Source organism: Paramisgurnus dabryanus, chromosome 1, assembly GCF_030506205.2.
Source record: "Paramisgurnus dabryanus chromosome 1, PD_genome_1.1, whole genome shotgun sequence".
Taxonomy (NCBI): domain Eukaryota; kingdom Metazoa; phylum Chordata; class Actinopteri; order Cypriniformes; family Cobitidae; genus Paramisgurnus; species Paramisgurnus dabryanus.
In genome coordinates this window covers 15,360,805-15,380,553 of record NC_133337.1, presented here as the reverse complement: position 1 = coordinate 15,380,553, position 19,749 = coordinate 15,360,805, and the positions used below count along the sequence as shown (strand labels likewise).

General features: G+C 35.7%; 1 protein-coding gene across 1 annotated transcript; it reads right to left on the bottom strand.

Annotated features, from left to right (window-relative positions):
• Positions 1–7,013: 7,013 nt before the first annotated feature.
• Positions 7,014–12,149, bottom strand: tnni1d (troponin I, skeletal, slow d). Its single transcript, XM_065269269.2, has 6 exons — positions 12,035–12,149; positions 11,881–11,922; positions 11,664–11,795; positions 8,502–8,591; positions 7,659–7,841; positions 7,014–7,385 (listed from the first exon to the last, which is right to left on the bottom strand). The coding sequence occupies exons 1-6, from the start codon at positions 12,092–12,094 to the stop codon at positions 7,284–7,286; spliced, it is 609 nt and encodes a 202-aa protein (XP_065125341.1). The 5' UTR covers positions 12,095–12,149; the 3' UTR covers positions 7,014–7,283.
• Positions 12,150–19,749: the final 7,600 nt, after the last annotated feature.

Sequence of the window (19,749 nt, the reverse complement as noted above, 5' to 3'; positions counted from 1 at the left end):
TTGATCTGCTCAAATCAAATCAGGTTATTAAACAACAATAATTGTTATAGTTATAGTAAAGTCTTTTCTAGTTTGTGCACAATATAAATCACACAGGTGTGCTACAGGTGAGTGCCATTTCAAACATGCAGAATATACAGTCCTGTCAAAGGCAGACAGTTGAGATTAATAAGGAGTGAAGTGACACAGATATATTCATGATAAACAAGCGAGGGGTGTGGATGGAAAACCAAGAAGGCGTGGTGGCACACATTGACACAAGATACAACAGCCATATGTATTTCAAGTAACAGCATTCCTGTAAAGGAACAACCCAACCCTAACCAAAATGTATTCCTTGAATCAAAAGAAATGTATGGCAGCCAGCTATTTAATATTAATCCTATACAGAAAAGTGGACTGCATTTGGACTGCATTTATATAGCGCTTTTAACAGACCTATGGCCATCCAAAGCGCTGTACATGTTGCCTCACATTCACCCATTCACTCACACATTCATACACCGACGGCGGTGTCAGCCATGCAAGGCGCCATCCAGCTCGTCGGGAGCAGCTGGGGTTAGGTGCCTTGCTCAAGGACACCTCGACACTTGGTCCAGTGGAGCCAGGGATCGAACCACCAACCTTCCGGTTTGTAGACAACCTACATGAACCACTGAGCCACTGCCGCCCTAAACGTTGAAAACATAAACGTAGACCTGACAAGGAGTGCATGCATATCAAACACTCACGAGATAATAACAAGACACATGTAAACAGAATGAACTAATAATGATGACAATGACAACAAGGAAGTGAAGGAACAATAAAAGAAAATACAAATTAAGAGTTCATGAATTGAATGAAACTGAATAGAACTGTGACCGCAGGTAAATCATTTTGATATTTTGCCTTTTCGCAGCAATGGCCTTTTGTATTTTCATGAATATAAAGAGCCATGCACAGGGGTGTCCATAGACATTTTGGGGTGCAGGTGCAGGGCTCAAGTGAAAAAATAAGGCACCCCTCATTTCTCTTAGCACTGCACAGGTGGCACAGAAGTTGAAGACTGTATCAGACTGTTTAAAGGGACAATAAGTAGGATTTACCCCCATCTGGTGGTGAAATTGTATTTTGCATTCAAACGAGTAGTGCTCTCTAGCGCCTCGCTGATCTCCTTGAGCGTTTAAGCTGGTTCACATGTTCTGAATGTAAACGCGTTGTGGAAACACATTGGTAATAGCTCTGCTATTATAGTTTATCAGTATGGGGGAACGACATGGAAGCCTCCTTGGACTTACCCGTTCAATGTAAGTAAAGGGAAGAAATTCTAAGCTTACAAAGAAAAGTCAGATCACTGTCAGAGGTCATTTGACACCAACGAGGACATATTTATGAATAAAGACATTGATTTTGATTAATAAAACACTTAAAACCCTACTTACCGTCCCTTTAAGGGGGCGTACACACCAAAACTTTTAAACGCGGTTGAAAATGCCTGGAGAACGCAAATCTCAGCTGTTTTTTCTTAAGCCGAGTGCTTTGGTAGCAGTGAAACTTGAGCTGTGAGCCGGTTGGTTGTTGTGATACTTGTCCCGCCCCTCCTCCACTGTTATTGAACGGGTTGGTGAGAACTGACATTAACGAGCGAAGCTTTTCACCCAAAGTTGAATCTCTTTCAACTCTCCAGCGCCGGCTTTCAGCACGGAAAAAATGAAAAGTTAGCTCGTAACTTACTGCGTTGAAACGGAGATCATTCAGCAGCATAAAAGAATATCGCGTCACGTGCTCATTTGAGCTATAATAAACGAAAACTGTATCAAAGCAGAAATCAGGGAGCTTGTCAAATATCCACCCTGAAGCTGAGATCATTCACCATCATAGAACTGTGCGTTCACGCGCTCCTTTGTAGTCTTATCATAAACAAAAATGCACGCGAGTTGTTTCTGGAGAGAGAAATAATATATAATATGCAAACTTCAGACGCTGCGTAGAAGAGAGGGCGGGACTTTCAACAGGTCACGTGTCTTTCCGGGACCATCAGATGCCGTGTAATCTTGGCAGTGTGAACGAACAAAAACTCTAACTATTCCGGAAAAATCCAGGATGCATTTTACGTGTATTTTACGGAATTTCTGTGTGAAAAGGGCTTAACTGAGCTCAGAGGGACAAGGGTGTAATTACATAATATTACAAATGTATAAACATATGAGACTAATTGCTTGGGGTACTGTATAACTATTTTACATTATAAATAAACAATATACTGGGGTAACATATGTGTTAATATATTAAATTATGTGCGCATTTGTTTTATTTTTGGTGACATTACGACACTGTTTTAAGCCGACGCCAGTAGTAAAATGCTTTAAAGGTGGTTTTAAAAAGTGTAAAAGTTTCAGTGTCCGTTCATTCACGAGTGTTTACATCTTTATTGTACTTTTCCAGGAATATTGGAAATATTTCAGATATACGTGATTTTTTCAGTGTTGTCTGGTATTTGTATTAGATCAGATAGGTTTCAATAATTCTCACATCATACTTAACTAGACCAAACCTTCCTGGTCTGACTGTTAATACATAATAATTATACATAACTTTCAAAAACACTTTTTGTACATTTAAATAAAGACTGAAGCATACAATGTAGATTATTTGCAACATTTAATTGTAGATTAACAGCAATTTTAATAAAGATTGCTGTATAATTTCCCTGTAACCATTTTATCGATTTATATAGATTTTAAATATGTGTATTACAGCGAATGATTACAATTTTGTGACCTTTTTTGAATTTATGTTGTGTTTTGGTGAAAATTTCATTAAGTAAATGAGTAAACTGTCTCAAATGTCAGAACATATGACAGAAAACATGTCATTTTAATGATTAAAAAATGCCAATGCCCCCGATTTTGATATTTAGAAATACGTCTAAAAAAAGTCGGTAAAGCTGTTAAAATGTAAATAATTAACTATTAGTCCCTTCAATACATTGATATTATACATTTCAGTGTGTATAAAAACGTAAGTAAATGTATGTGTGGTACAACAACACTTTCTGTAAAAATACACACATGAGATTACGTTGATCAAACCATATGCGAGTACTGTTGCCCCCCCCCCCCCTCTTTAGTTGCAAATGTGTACTTTTTGAAAAGGCACCACCCCAGTGACAGCGTGGGACCATATTGCTTAAAATAATCCAGGATTTGAATGAAATTAGTACCTAAACAGTCATGCAGACAGATTTGTGTAAGTTAAGTTTTGTGAAAAGTATTGTACACTGTAAAAAAAACACTTTTTGCACTTAGATTTTTGTACGGTGTACGGTGCATATACACATTTTCAAATTTCTGTATTGAGGCTTGTGCTCTTCTATGATAACATTCATCTCCCTGCAGCTTTGTTTTTCAAGGGTCAGATTAATGGCAATGAACAAAGGGTCTAAAAATACAGTGTGAGCTACATTAGAAGATACTGAATCACTACATTCTCAACTTACTCTACTAAAGTCTCTTTTCGTAATTGATAGTAAGTACCATATTTAATTAAACCTTGTTGGCTTTATTTGACCATATTAAGATATTTACTTATCTTACCTACATATAATTCAGTGTTCAAAAAATGTACCCTCAACTAGATTCATAAAGATGAGCTTATAATATTAATTTAAAAGTTTTGTTGTTGTGTACAATTTCATGAGAAATGTCACTTTGATGTCATTTGACTTCAATCCACATAAAGATTAGTACATAAACCTGCATTATTATGCTTCAAACAGACAGTGACATAAAGGCAAAAAAGTTACAGATTGCAATTTTTACCAAAACAAATACGACAAATCAAGAGAAACAGTAAAAAGTACAACATTTGCCCCAAATTTAGCTTGTAATTTTCATGTAATTTTCATTTTAACAAATACTGCGTTGGTTGTACAATTTTAAAACTGACACGTGCAATACATGGATCATTGTTCTATTATTTGTACCAAAAGGACGGCCAACTGACTTAACCTGCTAAGCAGGCTGTTGCATTGTTGGTTAAAGTCAAAAGCAATCAATTCACAATGTTTGTTTTCAACTGCTAAACAAAATGTGGGAACACAAATGTTTCTATAAAAGCATTAAGTCAAATAAAGGGACAAGTAGACAGATCTATAAAACAGTAATTGGTTGTGAAAGCAATAATTGCATAACTTTACTTTAATTTGACTTCAATACACTTAACAACTTTTGTTTTTGTTAGAGAATCATTTTAATTTGACACAAATACTTTATACTTTATTTAGTCTTGTTCTACAGGTACACACAGTACTATGTACTGCGTAACAGTGTCATTAAAAGGTACCCATCCTAAACCTATTATTATACATATAGTTACCAGTATTGGGTATCTGTACACTGTTAAAGCAACACTATAGGTTTTTTACCTTTAAATAATGTCTCTAAAATTATTTCAGTGATAGAACAACTTTTAACTGGACAAATTGTACTGTTGCTGCAACCTGAGCAGCCTCCTAGCTGCTACAAGCACACTCTGAAAGTGGCGGTGGAGGGTAGGAAACACAGCCCCGCCCCTCCCCCTGCATGCAGAAGAGTGTCTGATACCAGGCACTGTTGCGCTTTTTAACCACATGGGGGAGCTGTAAGTCATTTTTACATGGAAACTACATAGTGTTGCTTTAATGCAAATGTAAAATGTTCTATTAAGTACACAGTAAAAGGTCTTTCAGTCTAACCATGTTAATAATTTAACACATTTGAATGGGCTAACCTAATTTTACAAAACAACATTACAATCTATATAATTTATATATAAAATGGCCTATAAGGAAAAATATAAAATCTCAATATTTAGATTATAGGTTATAGTTTAATTATCTAGCTAGCTATATACATTGTTATAGCTAAATATATACAGCTCTGTTCAAACTGTTCCTCTGCCGACAGTTCACCTTAAAATGTTCCCTGACAGATGAGGAAAGTCAATGTGTTTTCCGCCTTTCGCAGCTCAATGCCTCATTTTGTGTAAAGGTGTTCATTTATTTTTCATAAACACAGCCTGAAGCTAAGCTCCTCTTATTGAATTTCCCAAAACATATTACCACGTGGCTGTATGAGTCACAGATTATTATAAACATTAAACAATGAACAAATTAATAGCTTGTTTGTTTAAGAACATTGCTTTTTGGAGACTGCAAAATGAAGTCATGTTTTAGGCAAAGTGGCTGAACAATATGGGGAAATGGCTTAGTATACAACTGCATATAACTTCTGACCAGTTGGTGATGTTTGTTTAATGTGTGGTGATAGAAAAATTTGTTACATTTATATAGGGCTTTTCTGCAGCACTCAAAGCGCTTTACATATGAAAGGGGGATTCTCCGCAACCATCACCAATGTGCAGCATCCACCACGGCAGCCATATTGCGCCAGAACGCCCACCACACACCAGCTTATTAGTGGAGAGGAGACAGAGTGATATAGCCAATTAGTATGAGGGGATGATAAGTAGGCCAACAGGCAAGTTTGGCCAGGATGCCAGGGTACACCCCTATTCTTTTCGAAAGACATCTTGGGATTTTTAATGACCACAGTGAGTCCACAGAGAGGTACCATCAAGTGTGTGCTTACCATAAAAACCATCCCTTTAACCAAGCATGCTCATAGATACACACTTGTATGGATTTCCAATCTTTCCCATATCTCACAGTGTAAATGACTCCTCTAGGTGACAACTGGGAAACTCTTTTATCCTGCACACTATAATGGGCCTGCGATGACATGTGCACAACCTAGGGTCTGATCTCTTCAAGGCTGAGTCAGATTAGATATGGGATTTAACGGGGCTTAAAATACATCATGAACAATGCTGTGCTGTAACATCTCGTACTTTCAAAGCTTGTTGTATTCACTGGTGTCACCAAGGAAATACCCCTTCTATAACCTGCCAGCTTAGCTGGACTTATCAAATATCACCAGAGCAAACATCACGTTTAAACCAGGAAGAAATAGACTATAACTGAATATGAGAACTAAATACATTACATGGCAATTGACTGATTATGGAAATAAATGTGGTATTTTTTAATTGTTAAAAGGAACTTCATAGATTTATATTCTGAATGATAGGCCCCATTCACACTTCAAAGTTTTGAGAGTGACAACTATATTTAAATGTGGAAATGAATCCCCTAAATGTTCGCTCCATGTCTGTACGCAACAAGACTCACCTCTGAAACTGCAATGATTTACACAGAAACAACCATAGCAACGTTTGACATCTTGCGTGGTTACCATTTACTGCTTTGACCAAAATAATATTACATTTTAATAACCTTCATCTTGACATTGTGGGTTGTACACATTTGTAAGGCATGTTCATGTTTTTTTTGGCACTTAACCATTTATGGCGGTTTAAAGTTTTGGGTGTTATTAAAGTGGTATGGTGTCGGCCCTAGTATTTTTGTCTTTGAGGTAAAGCATTTAGATTTTTGTTTGCTGTTTTAATGTGCAAGATCTGGCAACAAACATAAAGCTAAAAAACATATAATGTAAAAAAAATGCAGCATTTAGTTTAAACTTAAACTTAAATAGGCAAGTCAATTTAAATCGTCTGTCATGTTGTTTTTGTTACCCTGTTTTTACAGTTAACTATGCGAAGTGATATGGAACTGTAATGCGGTCAAGAGAGCTGCCTGGAACTACGTTCGCCGTGCGATTCCAAGAAAATAATTGCACACCTCAGAACGTTTATCAGCCAATCAAATTCAAGCGTTTGTCTCTGCCTGCATTGCAGGAGTTAATAAAAATGCATTATTAAAATGCGGTGTCACTCCTGTACATGACTGAACTGTGTGTGTACAGAAAAGGATTAAGGATTAAACAGTGAAGTGACAACCAAATTTAGCCTGCGGCCATAGCGTAATTAGAACAATCATAACTACTCATAAGTCTTAAGTAGCAACTTGCAAGGACGAACAGTACTGTTATGATGTAAAATCAAATTTTTGACAAAAAATTGCTTAAGACATGTTTTGCTTAATTCTGCAACTTTTAATGCTAAGTTAAGACTTTGTTTTAGCACACAAACACATATATTTTGTTGAAGAAATATCCTGTTGTTCTCCAAATTATTCCTATGAGTCCTCAATAAATCCTAAATACATGACAAAAACTATTGGGGGGTGAACTAACACTTAAAATATAGACCACAACGACTAAATAGACAGATAGAATATATAGCAACATTAAAAATCCAACAAAACCATAAAGACTTCAGTCCGTTCAGCATCCCAGATGATCTCACTGGCCTCCTCCAGCAGCGTCAAACATCTTCTTTCTTCCCTCCATGCCAGACATTGCTTCCACATTCTTACGCCAGTCGCCCACCTCAGAAGTCAAAACCTGTTTGACAATGACAAAGATGAGTTAATTATAATAGTTGTGTTTCAGCTGGTTATGAATGACGAAGTGTGGAAATTAACTTTGCACTATGATACATGGATCACTGTACATCGTCCTTTCATTTAAAGTATCTGCAAGTAATTATACTCTTGATCCTCCAAACCATAACCTTAAACCTACTCTGAACACTTTAGTTGACAGTACAACATATTAATGATTTTTTTTTTCTTATGTAAGTTCAGTAGTTATATAAAGTGGGATTATTAATAATACCTTTTCTTGCTTGATGTCCTCTTTCTTGACTGACTTCAGATTTGCACGGAGGTCCATGGAGCCTTTGTGTTTTGAGCCCAGCAGGGCCCTCATCATCTCATCAGCCGACACACGCACCTTTCTCAGAGCTGGCTTCTTGAACTTTCCTCCTAGATCCTGAATCTTCATCTTAAGTTCATTGATCTGAAATCAAGGGCATACCTGGAGGTCAGGTTTTGATCCATGCTAGTTCACAGTAACTGCACTTTACTACCAAGAAGCATATATCTTTGTTGACGGTCATTCAAATGTAGCTAAGCGTCTGACTACAGTAACAATTACTGTAATAATACATAATAATATATTACTTTAAATATTTTGTCATTGAGGGTATCAAAAAGCATTAACTATAGGCTGGAGAATCTATGTATTTATGTGGTGCCATCAGCCAGTCAGCTTGTGTCAGGTTGTCATTTAACAACCTGACACAATGACCTTTACAGTTATTCATTGGCTATTCATACAGAAAGAAATGCAAGGGAGTAGTTAACCACAAGTAACCACACTACTAAACTACATTTTTTAGTAGCTTGAGGGTAGTTCAGTTCATTTTAAAACAGCAAGTAGCGGTGTAGTGCGACCAGACGCTACATTACATTGTGCCTCTGCAATGCTTTTCACTGCCCCCTAGAGACCAGAGCCAAGAATTGTTTTGGCTGAGCTACTTATGAAATAAAATATGAGATTTCATATTTTATTTGTCTAATCTTAATATTTTAATGGCTAGACAGAGAAATTTAAGGCTAAAATAGTTTTAATTCATTTTATCCATATTTAGAAACCACGAACAAGTTTTCTACTTACATCTTTGTTGTGCTTGTGAACTTTATCCTCAAAGTCGAATCTCTCTTCATCTACCACATCGATTTTGGCGTGGAGTTGCTTGCACAGATTCTGAAGATAAATAAATACAATAGGTCTTAAATTTAAGTATCTAAAAAAGTCCTTTTACATCAACTGACTGCATGTAAAATAGGTATTTTCTATTAGTTTACAATGAGACTGTGGTAGTGTAGACATACGTATGTACAGTAATAAACATTAACAGCTTATTAGGGGAATGTATATAAGCATTTGTCTAGGTAGGAATATATTTATTATATTACTTCTAAGCCCTATTTGCACAGCATTAGTATTATCTTGGGACCTTGAGTGATTTAGAAATTCCCCAAGCAATTATACAGCAATTATTACAAATGACTAGAGGTCAACATGTCATACTAATCCCGTGCGAATAGGGCTTATGTTATCTTTTCTAAGTGAGTTTAGTAATGAGTAGTTTTCATTTTAAATGTTAATGTTAAAAATTTTTGGTTGTCTCTTATTTACTTTTTAGATTTTCTCTGTTCTCCTGTTTTGTTTAAAATTCCTTCCAATCAAACGAGCATGCAACATCCGCTTTATCCGATATATCTCCCATCCCTACTAGGGTGTGAGGATTTTTGTTATTTAGTCAATGGCAAAAAAAGAGAATGTTCCAGAAACCTGTTTAAATAGTTGAGGAGCTCAGATGCAAAACATCTATAAGTGCCTATAATATGTTTTTTGTAAATGTATTTTTATCAGGCTCTTATGCTAAGGTTCAGCATTTTCATTTTAATGGCAATGAAAAGGTTATTAGTCAGTAATTGAAAAATAGCAGAGCAAAAGGTCAAGGATTCGAAACCTTGGAACACAAATACTGAACAAAAAAATGTGTACTTTGTAAAGCGCTAATGCAAGTCGCTTTGCATAAAAAGGTCTGCCAAATGTGTAATTGTAAAATTGTAACAATTTTGGCTTTCTTTCACTGCAAAACCCACTAAGTGCATGCAAACTTTTTTGGCAAAAACCACCACTTCTTTGCACAAGACATAGTGAACAGTTGCAAAATCACTAAAGATATTCCTCAAAATATCTTATCTCGTGTTTATCAAAACGAAGAAAGACATTTATACAGGTTCGTAACAACACGATGGTGCATAAATGATGACATAAATTTCATTTTTGGGTGAATTATTCCTAAAAAACTAAATCCCTGTCAGAGCTCTACTTAGGCTTATATTCCATACATTTTATTTTATTATAAATCCCTACACTTTCGCCAGGATGAAGCATACACAAGTACAGACAGTTAAATGTAAGTTTGGTCTGATTGGATCAATTTAATGTGTCGCTCCACATAAAAAAACATATCTGAATGATTATGTAAGGGTATAATGACAAAAAAAATACTAAATGTTTATTTGAAACCGTGATGAAATGTTCACTTCAGAAACGTCTGTACTGATAGAGGCACGAAAGGTTGAAGGGTTTGTTGGGACAGTGTTATGTGAACTAGGTGTCAGCATCTAATAATGCAAACAATTCTGTGAAACCTAAAAACAATGCACTAAAACAATGCATTTCTCTGTTTATACTTCATCTGAGTAAATATATAACGTTCTCATCTGCCCTTTTGCCGCAAGGTTTCCCAAACCTAATGTCAACACATAAGATACTCTCCCCACCTAGATGCAATGCTTGACAGGGCGGGGGTACACTATGTTAATGAAAATGCATTCCTAATTACCTGTAAATGTAAATATATTTAGTAAAATTAGATTAAAATTATCATTTTGCTACAGTTTTAGCTTGACGCGTAAAACACATAATCAGTTCGGGTAATACATTTCCATTTTAATTTTGCAACTTAAAGCAACACTATGTAGTTTTTTTTACCTTTAAATAATGTCTCTAAAATTATTTCAGTTATAGAACAACTTTTAAATGGACAAATTGTACTGTTGCTGCAACCTGAGCAGCCACCTAGCTGCTACAAGCACACTCTGAAAGTGGCGGTGGAGGTAAGGAAACACAGCCCCGCCCCTCCCCCTGCCTGCAGAAGAGTGTCTGATACCAGGCACTGTTGCGCTTTTCAACCACATGGGAGCGCGGAAGTCATTTTTACATGGAAACTACATAGTGTTGCTTTAAAAAGCATTCTGTAATTAAATTACATATCGAAAATAGTGTAGGAACTTGCATATGTTAAAGGAATAGTCTACTCATTTGCAATATTAAACTATGTTATTACCTTAACTAAGAAGAGTTGATACATCCCTCTATCATCTTAGTGCGTGCACGTAAGCGCTGGATCACGCTGCGACACTTCAATAGCATTTAGCTTAGCCCCATTCATTCAATGGTATCAAACAGAGATAAAGTTAGAAGTGACCAAACACATCAACGTTTTTCCTATTTTAGACAAGTATTTATACGAGCAAGTTTGGTGGCACAAAATAAAACGTAGCGCTTTTCTGAGCGGATTTAAAAGGGTAACTATATTGTATGGCGGAATAGCACTTTTCGGCGCAGTAACACTCTACCTCTCCCATTATGAGAGGGAGAAGGGGAGCGGATTTTTCAGGCAAGTCGAAGTACTCCCAAAAGTGCTAATAGGAAAAACGTTGATGTGTTTGGTCACTTCTAACTTTATCTCTGTTTGATACCATTGAATGAATGGGGCTAAGCTAAATGCTATTGAAGTGTCGCAGCGCGCCCCAGTGCTTACGTGCACGCACTAAGATGATAGAGGGATGATCAACTCTTCTTAGTTAAGGTTATAACGTAGTTTAATATTGAAAATGAGTAGACTATTCCTTTAATTAAATTATAGAAATTTCCTTTTGCATCAAGAACTGCAGATATGGGCATTTAAATATACATTTAAATACAGAAATTCATCTTCATGCATTTTGAGAACTTTGCTAAAAGTCATTGTGGTGCCAACAACACAGTATTTTTTTTAAAGGCCTGAGGCCGGGATTATGTGGATTTGAACGTGTGATACGTGCCGAGAGCATTTGGTTAATATCATTATATCACTTTTGATGGAGGTGGCGTTTAGGGCTTTGCATCTGAGCTCTTCACTTCTGGAGCACAAATTACACATTTGACACTTTTCTTTTAAACAAATGTATGCAAAATTCATTCTTTCTGTGTCACCTGTAGCTCATTTAGAGAAAGTCCAGAGAATTGCAGAGGAGGGAGTTTTTCATCAAGGTAGCGAACTTTTTCTTCGTCTCTCTCCTGTTTTTCATTCTCCAAATCCTCCATTGCTCTATTAAGGAGCATTATCTAATAACAAATACAAAGCAACTTTAATAAGGATTTCACAGCTATGTAACAACTAAGGAAACAACTCCCTCCACAAAATACCGACCTTTAGAGAAAGTTTCCGGGATGCTGAAATCTTTGACTTAGGCTGTTGTGAAAAGGATATTATAAAAAATACAGATAAGAAAAGTTAAAAAATTATTTGTAAAGATACAGTATAAAGCATTGCTTGGGGTGTTTATACAAAAGGGTGTTTTTACTTTCTGCTCCACTTTTGGATGTCCAGGTCTTCGAATCTGCAGAATACAAAAAGTAGGCATTTTAATTCAAATGTAAAAGTAAGCTACACACTGTAATGGACACTGGCCCAAAAATGTTTGGTCATTAAATCAATAAATGTAGTAGCATATGCTTTAAATAAATGTAGCATTTTTGAAGCAAACCATTATTAAGATTTTAATATTAGAACAATATAACAACAAACATATTAGAGTAGGCTACTGTATGTTTTAATAATAAACCAGTGTTTAGTACCAACATATGAAGAGCTTAGATGCAGAAGCCACCTCAAAAATGAGATAATGATAATAACTGAAAGCTCTCGGCATGAATTGTATGTTCATCAAATATGTTTGCTTTAAATGCGCTTAATCCCGGCTTCAGGCCATTCAAAAATACTGGTTTGTAGGCAGAATCAATTAAGAGTTGACTTAAAAAAAGGCTCATTTACAAGAAAACATGTTAGACACACTTAGTATGTTTTGCATCTGAGCTTTTCAAATGTAAATATACTTAATGTAATATATAAAACAACTTCTAATGAAACAATATAAAATAAGGCTTACCTGACTGTTTTATTAGAAAACAAACAATAAGAAAGTCATTAAAAAGTGATCAAGGTTTTTGTTTAAAGTTTGTTTGCATTAAATAATCAATGTGTAATAAAATGCTATTTGAGGGGCATGATCTTATTCATATCAGGCATCAGCTGTCACTTACCACAAATATAATTTGTCATTACATATCAAGGACATTTCATGTGGACTCACAAAATAAATTGATTTTGGCTTGCATTGATGTTACATTTTATAATGTGGACATTATAAGGATGAATGAGGCTAGTTATCACACAGGATATATTTTAATATCACATTACTAAACTCATATTGACACAAACGTCTAACAAATGAAGAGTTTGGTTCAAAAACGCGATAAAACTTCATTTTTTTATTATTCGTTATCACCAAAATCAGTATTGTATCAGGTCAGTATTAAAAAGTAATTTCTTAATTTTACGAAAAATTGGATATCCATCGTGTTATTCTGTCATCTTTTCTCCCTTTTTCCCAAAACGCGATAAACGCCAGTCCTCCTTCTCTGCAGAATTCAATAAATCTACTCAACAAATCACAGAACACAATTCTACGCACTGTAAACAAGAATAGCGGCGCATTGAATACACACAGAATCCTAGTTTTCCTCATCTACTTTGTGCTTCGTGATCAATAAACAAACAAAAACAAAATAATACTTTAATGGCATTGATAAACCTGTGGTGGTTTTCTGTTGCGGGGAAGAAATGTAAGCCATTAAAATCTAATAATTTACATGAGAGGCACTCAGGCCGACGGAAAAATGCCTGCTGTTGCTTATTCTCACAGACAGCATCAAGTTTCTGTCATGTACTGTAAACACATTGACCCCAGGGGATCTTATAAAAAAGTTCATTTATTTTACTCGAAGTCAACAAAATCAAGCATGGCCAAAACATTTTAGAGCTGATCGCTGTCAAAAAAGTTCAGGGATGACAGCAGCAATGACAGTGTTCTTAATATGACAAAGTAAGTGTTATGATTAATGCCATTACCACTAGTTAACTAAATGAATATAACATGGCAAAGATGAATGCACATTTATATATTGATTCAATAGATTTATAGCATTTTGGAAAAAAAGAATCCGTTTTTATAATAAATCTTTGAAAATCACATTATGGATTTGAATTTTTTATGTTATTATAACCTAAAGTGCTATATAAAGTTTGTAACAGAAAATAGTGGTTTTCATCTTGTCACTTTATTCGTATAGAAAACACATTTTTACCAAAATTAGTCAAAATGGATTTATTGCGTTTTGGAACAAAACTCTTCAAATTTTGATTTGTGGTTTTGTTGGTTTGAAACAGATATTTCTATAGCAGTTGTTTAAACAAACAAGAAAATTAAATTAAAAATTACTGCCATACAGTTAATACACTCAGTTAGATTTTAACCAAAAGTTGAACTGCTTTTCATAAAAATGTCAAGTGATAAAGATTTACTGGAGCTGATGTGTGACAACTAGCCCCGGTCTACATGATAAAGCTGTATGGTAATTTTGAATGATCTTTAAAAAAAAGATGTACTTACTCTCCCATCGTGATGCCTTGTTGGACCAATGAGCCCGAGATGACAAATAAAACCTACAAATGACAGAAAAAGGATGAAGTTATTGAATGAAAAAGATATTTTATACATATTTAACAGCTAAGTCTATTCATAAAAGTTAACAGGGATGCTGTACCTGGGGTAGCTGGTCATGGACAGGACACAGAACAACAGGGTGGTGGGACAATGGGATTATATAGTCCGGCACTCACTGGCTGGCAGATATAGTGTCTGTCACCAGGAATGCCTTTGCATTGCTCTGAGAATGAAATATTACCAACTGTGAAGCTATGACAACAGCAATTCAACAACACGTTTTGTTTACAAGTTTGTGTGAAGAACAAAACACACAAACACAATAATAACGCTTTATGTATTATATCCACACATACGAGCATTGTGGTGGTTACAATGGTGGTTTTCATTCCTGTGTCGTGTGTTCAGCTGTTACTTGATAATATGGCTAAAACTAAAACAGTATTTAGCCCACAAATTATTAGTATTCAGCTTTTAGACTATGCACTTTATTCATGCATTTTCAAATAATTAATGTTAATAGTTTTGTGCATTGTTACTTTTATTGGGTTGCCACACTTCATGTCGAATGTGAAATATTTAAGCAGTTAAGCTATAACCAGCTGATAACCATTGCTTTAGATTATACAATAGCAAGTAAAAACGTACGTTGAGACTACAGGGCGGTTCTAACCTGCTCCACCTGAATCATCGCCACTGTCAGACAGGATGGTTGACACTTGACTGTGACACCAAAATAAACATAATTTGCATATTAAACAGGTGAACTTCCAGTAGGCGGTATGCCAGTGTGCTGAAGCCATGCATTTTATTTTTCTAGTATTGCTATTGAGTGGTATTATAATGTAAAAATTAAAATAATAATAATAAATGTTACATATTTGTCATGAAGAACTGTATTTATTTAATGAATTGCTTATTTATTAGTGAAAACAATGAATGTCATGTCTGTTTCACCTGCTACAAATTATCAGCTAATGAGTTTGCTGAAAGGTATGCGGCACCAACCCGGTAAACATGCTTTTGCATGCACATGCATTTTTACATTATAGATTAGGAAGTAAACTCAAAGGTCAAACATCTACAAAACTTGCAGGAAGTCCACTTATTTAACTTAATAGATATAAGATACGACCTTAGCTTTATTGTTACATCCACACATTAAAATAGTGGTAGCAAACGAATGACCTTGTTGTCAGACTACCATTAGTCCGGAGCAGGTGCTTTAGCTATTTTTTCTGTAATCTGATCCTGGCACAGTTATGAAGAACTCGCCCATCAGAGAGGTTTTGCTGTTGTTATAGTCTATTATAGTCTATGCAGCCGATGACGTCTCAATGCATCTCTCCCTCTCAACACCTCTGACATATGAAACTTTAAGAAAGATATGAAGGATTTATGGTCGGGCAGTTTTTGTAATGTCCTTATAAGCAAACATATTTTCAAAGAATCAATATTTATAAATAGGAATAATATAAATAGGATTGTTGTTTTATTGTTTATTATATTATTTTTACATAGTCATTAGGGCTGTCACTTTATATTCGATATTCAAATAAACATTCGAACATGACGTGAAATATCCGTATTCGAACTATAAATAAACCATCCGGTTTTTAAAATGCCATGTGTGGCGAATTTTTTACAGTAACACCTCGTAATAAGGAGGCTGAGAGTGAGACCGACAACGGCGACTGTGCGCAAGAGAGGGAATCAAATTGGACCAACATGAACCTAATGTGCATGTCAAGACAGAATTATAGTTTGTATATAAAATGACATATTATTGTTTAACGTTATAGTGTTAAATATTATAGCAGAATAAAAAGCTTGTGTTAATATGTTCGCATTATGAAATTAGCATGTATAAAGATAATTTCATCATTTTTACAACGCAATGTAAACTTTATATTAAACAACAACACGGATTTGAAAGGATCACGTGCTGACTGTCACGCGTCACATGGACGACAGAGTCAAGTGAGATCTGCTTAACTTAGCGGTAAGTTTAATTTCATCTCAAGTATCAAATGGTTTGTGCTCTCAATCATTTTAAAACGGTCAAGCAAACAGCACGCGCTGGGTTAAAGTACTTGTCAATGACGGCTCACAAACGCGCAGCAAAGGCTATGTATGTGTTGTTGTCAATGAGATGACTTCTCACAAACACGCTCAAGTGCGAGATATATGTGCTTGTCAATGACGGGCATTTAAGTTTTTCGCGGAAATCTGCAGGCGCGAATTCATTTGGGCTTGCCTTACTCCTGCTGCTGTTTAAGTTGTCACGTTATTGTTTGTACCTGTTATGAATAGTGTTTTTAATTTTTCATATAAGTTGTTATTCATAAATTGATAACCTGCTGTTTCAAACATTAAGTAAAAAAGAAATCCAGACAGTCCTGTTTATGACTGTCACTGTTAATAAACTTGTGATTGAATCTCCACGATGGTGTTTTTGTAGTTGTTGTTGTTGTTGTTGTTGTTGTTGTTTTGATGCGCGGGGCGGCACCTAGATATTCGAAAATATTCAGATACATTGCATGATATTCGATATCCGTTCGAATTAGATTTTTCTCAAAAGTGACAGCCCTAATAGTCATTAGTCATGAGAAATTTAATAATAGAAACAAAACAACAATTTCAGATACAGGCAGTGGTCCATCAACGACAAGCAGTCCAACAGGCAACCAAGGAAAAAACATTGTAACTCAGTGGCAAAATGGTCATAACATGAAGCAGACAACACTGTAAAAACTTTCTGTAGACATGACAGTATTACTAGCTGCCAGTAACTTGCATTTATGTTATTTACTGGCAACAGTTTGTTCAAAGTTAAATGAACATGAAACATTTTCAGATTAACTACACTATTGCACTATTGTCTTGTAAACAGTCATGTAAGCAGTTAGTAAAGGTAGTTTTTATTCAGAGCAAAAGAATGGTGTGAGTTCAATACCCGGAAATCTGTCTCCCTCTGGCGGTAGGAGAATAAGAGTCTGGCTGAGGACAATTTTTCAGAACATGATTTTGAGACTTTAGTCTGGTTTTCACAGACAGGGTTACATATCATTTATTGTAATTAAAATATTTTTTGTAAATTAAAAAGAAGCCATACATGAAAAAGCAAATACTGTATATTTGTTTACACGGTAAGTAAATTAATAATTATTTACTACAGTATAGTACGGAGGCCTCTTCCATCCAGCATGTTGTTGCCAGTCAATTGCACAAATCGTGATCACAAACCACTAATGTATGTGACGAAAATCTTTTTACTTTTGCATTGAGCTACGCCTCTAAAATTCCAAATCAAAAAGTCAGGACTATGAAGTTCTCGCTTAGACATTCCTGTTACAGTAAACATGATCCATCAGCCTGCTAAAAATAAACCTCTGCATTATCATTCTTCTAGTGTTGGCTAAACATGACTCCAGAGCTCTAGAGCAGGGATTGTTTTAATATAAACAGTTAATCCCAAACAATAGAGAGTTTAAGGTCCATTTTCCTGTTTGGATATATACCTAATCCCCTGTCCAAACTTGAACACAAAGTTAGATAAAGAGCATCAAGTTATAATTATTCTAGTACAACTTGATGCTTCTGGGTTTGCAGTGTTATAGCTCAAGGGTTTTCGGGAGGTTCTAAGGGGTCCCCAGAACATTCAAGAAAACAGAATGTAAACATTTTATCACACTTGTCATGTTTTGCTACAAACATATTTGCTTTGTAAAGTGGCAAGACAACGTATGAGAACCCTTTTGGAATTTCATGGTTTTCTGAATACATTTGTCATAAAATGTGAAGAATATTGACCATCAAGGGTATTGACCAACATGATGTGTCTAAAATAATTGATAAAAAAATAATGAAAAAAAAAATCTGATCTTTCATGTCTTTATATAGAACAACCAAAAAAAAAACACATAACGCCAGTAGCAGTGCTCCGCCTTCTGAGAATATAGTTCCCAGTATCTATACTGTTAAAAGATGGCTGTGTTATTTGTACGTTGTGACAGTACAAATCACAACACATAAATAGGAAAATGTTCGCATTGGGAGCAGTTTGCTAGCTGGAGCCATTCACTTCCAGTCTTTGTGCTAAGCTAAGCTAGTGGGGGCTGCATCAGACAGAGTTACAGCACGCACGGAGATGAGAAAGGTATGTATGGACTTCTCTAACTCTGGGGGATACGGTGAATAAGCTAAATTCCCAATGTGGGCATGTTCCTTTAAAAGGTCCTAATATGTAGCCTACCATTTGGGAACAGATCTTCTGAGGTACTAGTATGTACCTTTTAGGCACTTTTGTGAAAGTGACATGCTTGTCAAGTGTGCAACGCATACTTGAAATGTGACATCTTCACTTAACCCATTGTGACCTGCACTGCAAGTCGTGACCCGGACACACACACACGGAGCACTGGGCAGCTATCCCAGTGCCCAGGGAGCAATTAGGGTAAGATGCCTTGCTCAAGGGCACCACAGTCCGACCCTGCCGGCCATGAGACTTAAACCGGAAACTCTCAGGTTACAAGCCCGACTCTCTAACCACTAGGCTACAACTCCACCATTTTTTGTTTGTTTGTTTATTAGGGCAATTTTTCTGAGTGTGTTGGGAAAGTCTGTTTTTTAGGTTAACTCTATTCTTTCTTTTAGAGGTTTCTAAGAAGTGTTTTGATGTAACACAGAGGTCTTGCTTTGTTTAGAAGTGTTGCTAATACATAAATACTTATAAGAAGACCAAAAAGAAGGGAAATGGAAAGTGGTTGTGGAACCTGTCTCCTTTCTGCTACACCTCAAAGTCTGTTTTGTTATTGTTATTTATCAATTTTTCAGGTGAATCATTGTTATTTCTGTGATTTCTCCACATTTGCTGTCAATAAAAATGGTTGGCAAACATTGCATTTAGAGTTGCTAATATTCCTTCAGTCTAATACATTTACAGTGCATGATAATCAAAAGCATGAGTGCAGTGCAGCATCTCTAACAACATTGATTTTTTATATTTAAGTAAAGCATTTCCTAGGAGTTTTCCCTCAGTACACACCACAGGATGCAAAAAACAAAAAGATCTACTGATGCATTTTTAAGAAAATTATTTATAACTGGGTACCCACAAAAGCAATGCCAGATATGTTTTAAGAAAACATTTTCTGATTTAAGTGAAATTTAAGCCTGCAACATATAGTGACAGGGTGTGGAATGTAAAATAAATAGCCAGACAGACCATTGCCATTATTTTTATTATGTCTATGCCCACATGCATAGCAGTTATGTGGGGTAATTTATATCCCAAGATCTCTTTCTGCCGGCATAAAAGGTTGTTGTGACACAAGCACTATCATTTTGGAAATGGGATCAGGCACAGAGGGATTGGTTATGTTTGAATTGGCATAGCTACTAACATATTATTTCTGCTGAATTTTGTGAGTAGTAGTGTGCTGTATCACACAATGCTTGCTTGACTATTGTTTTCCAACCTACTGTAAAATCCGGCTTAAGATGGTGTTCTC

Coding starts and splice junctions, on each gene's coding strand:
- tnni1d (XM_065269269.2), bottom strand. CDS start 12,094: ATGCCTACTTTTTGTATTCTGCAGATTCGAAGACCTGGACATCCAAAA. Junction 8,592..11,663: donor TTTCTCTAAATGAGCTACAG/GTGACACAGAAA, acceptor ATTTATCTTCAG/AATCTGTGCAAGCAACTCCA. Junction 7,842..8,501: donor TTCACAAGCACAACAAAGAT/GTAAGTAGAAAA, acceptor CCTTGATTTCAG/ATCAATGAACTTAAGATGAA.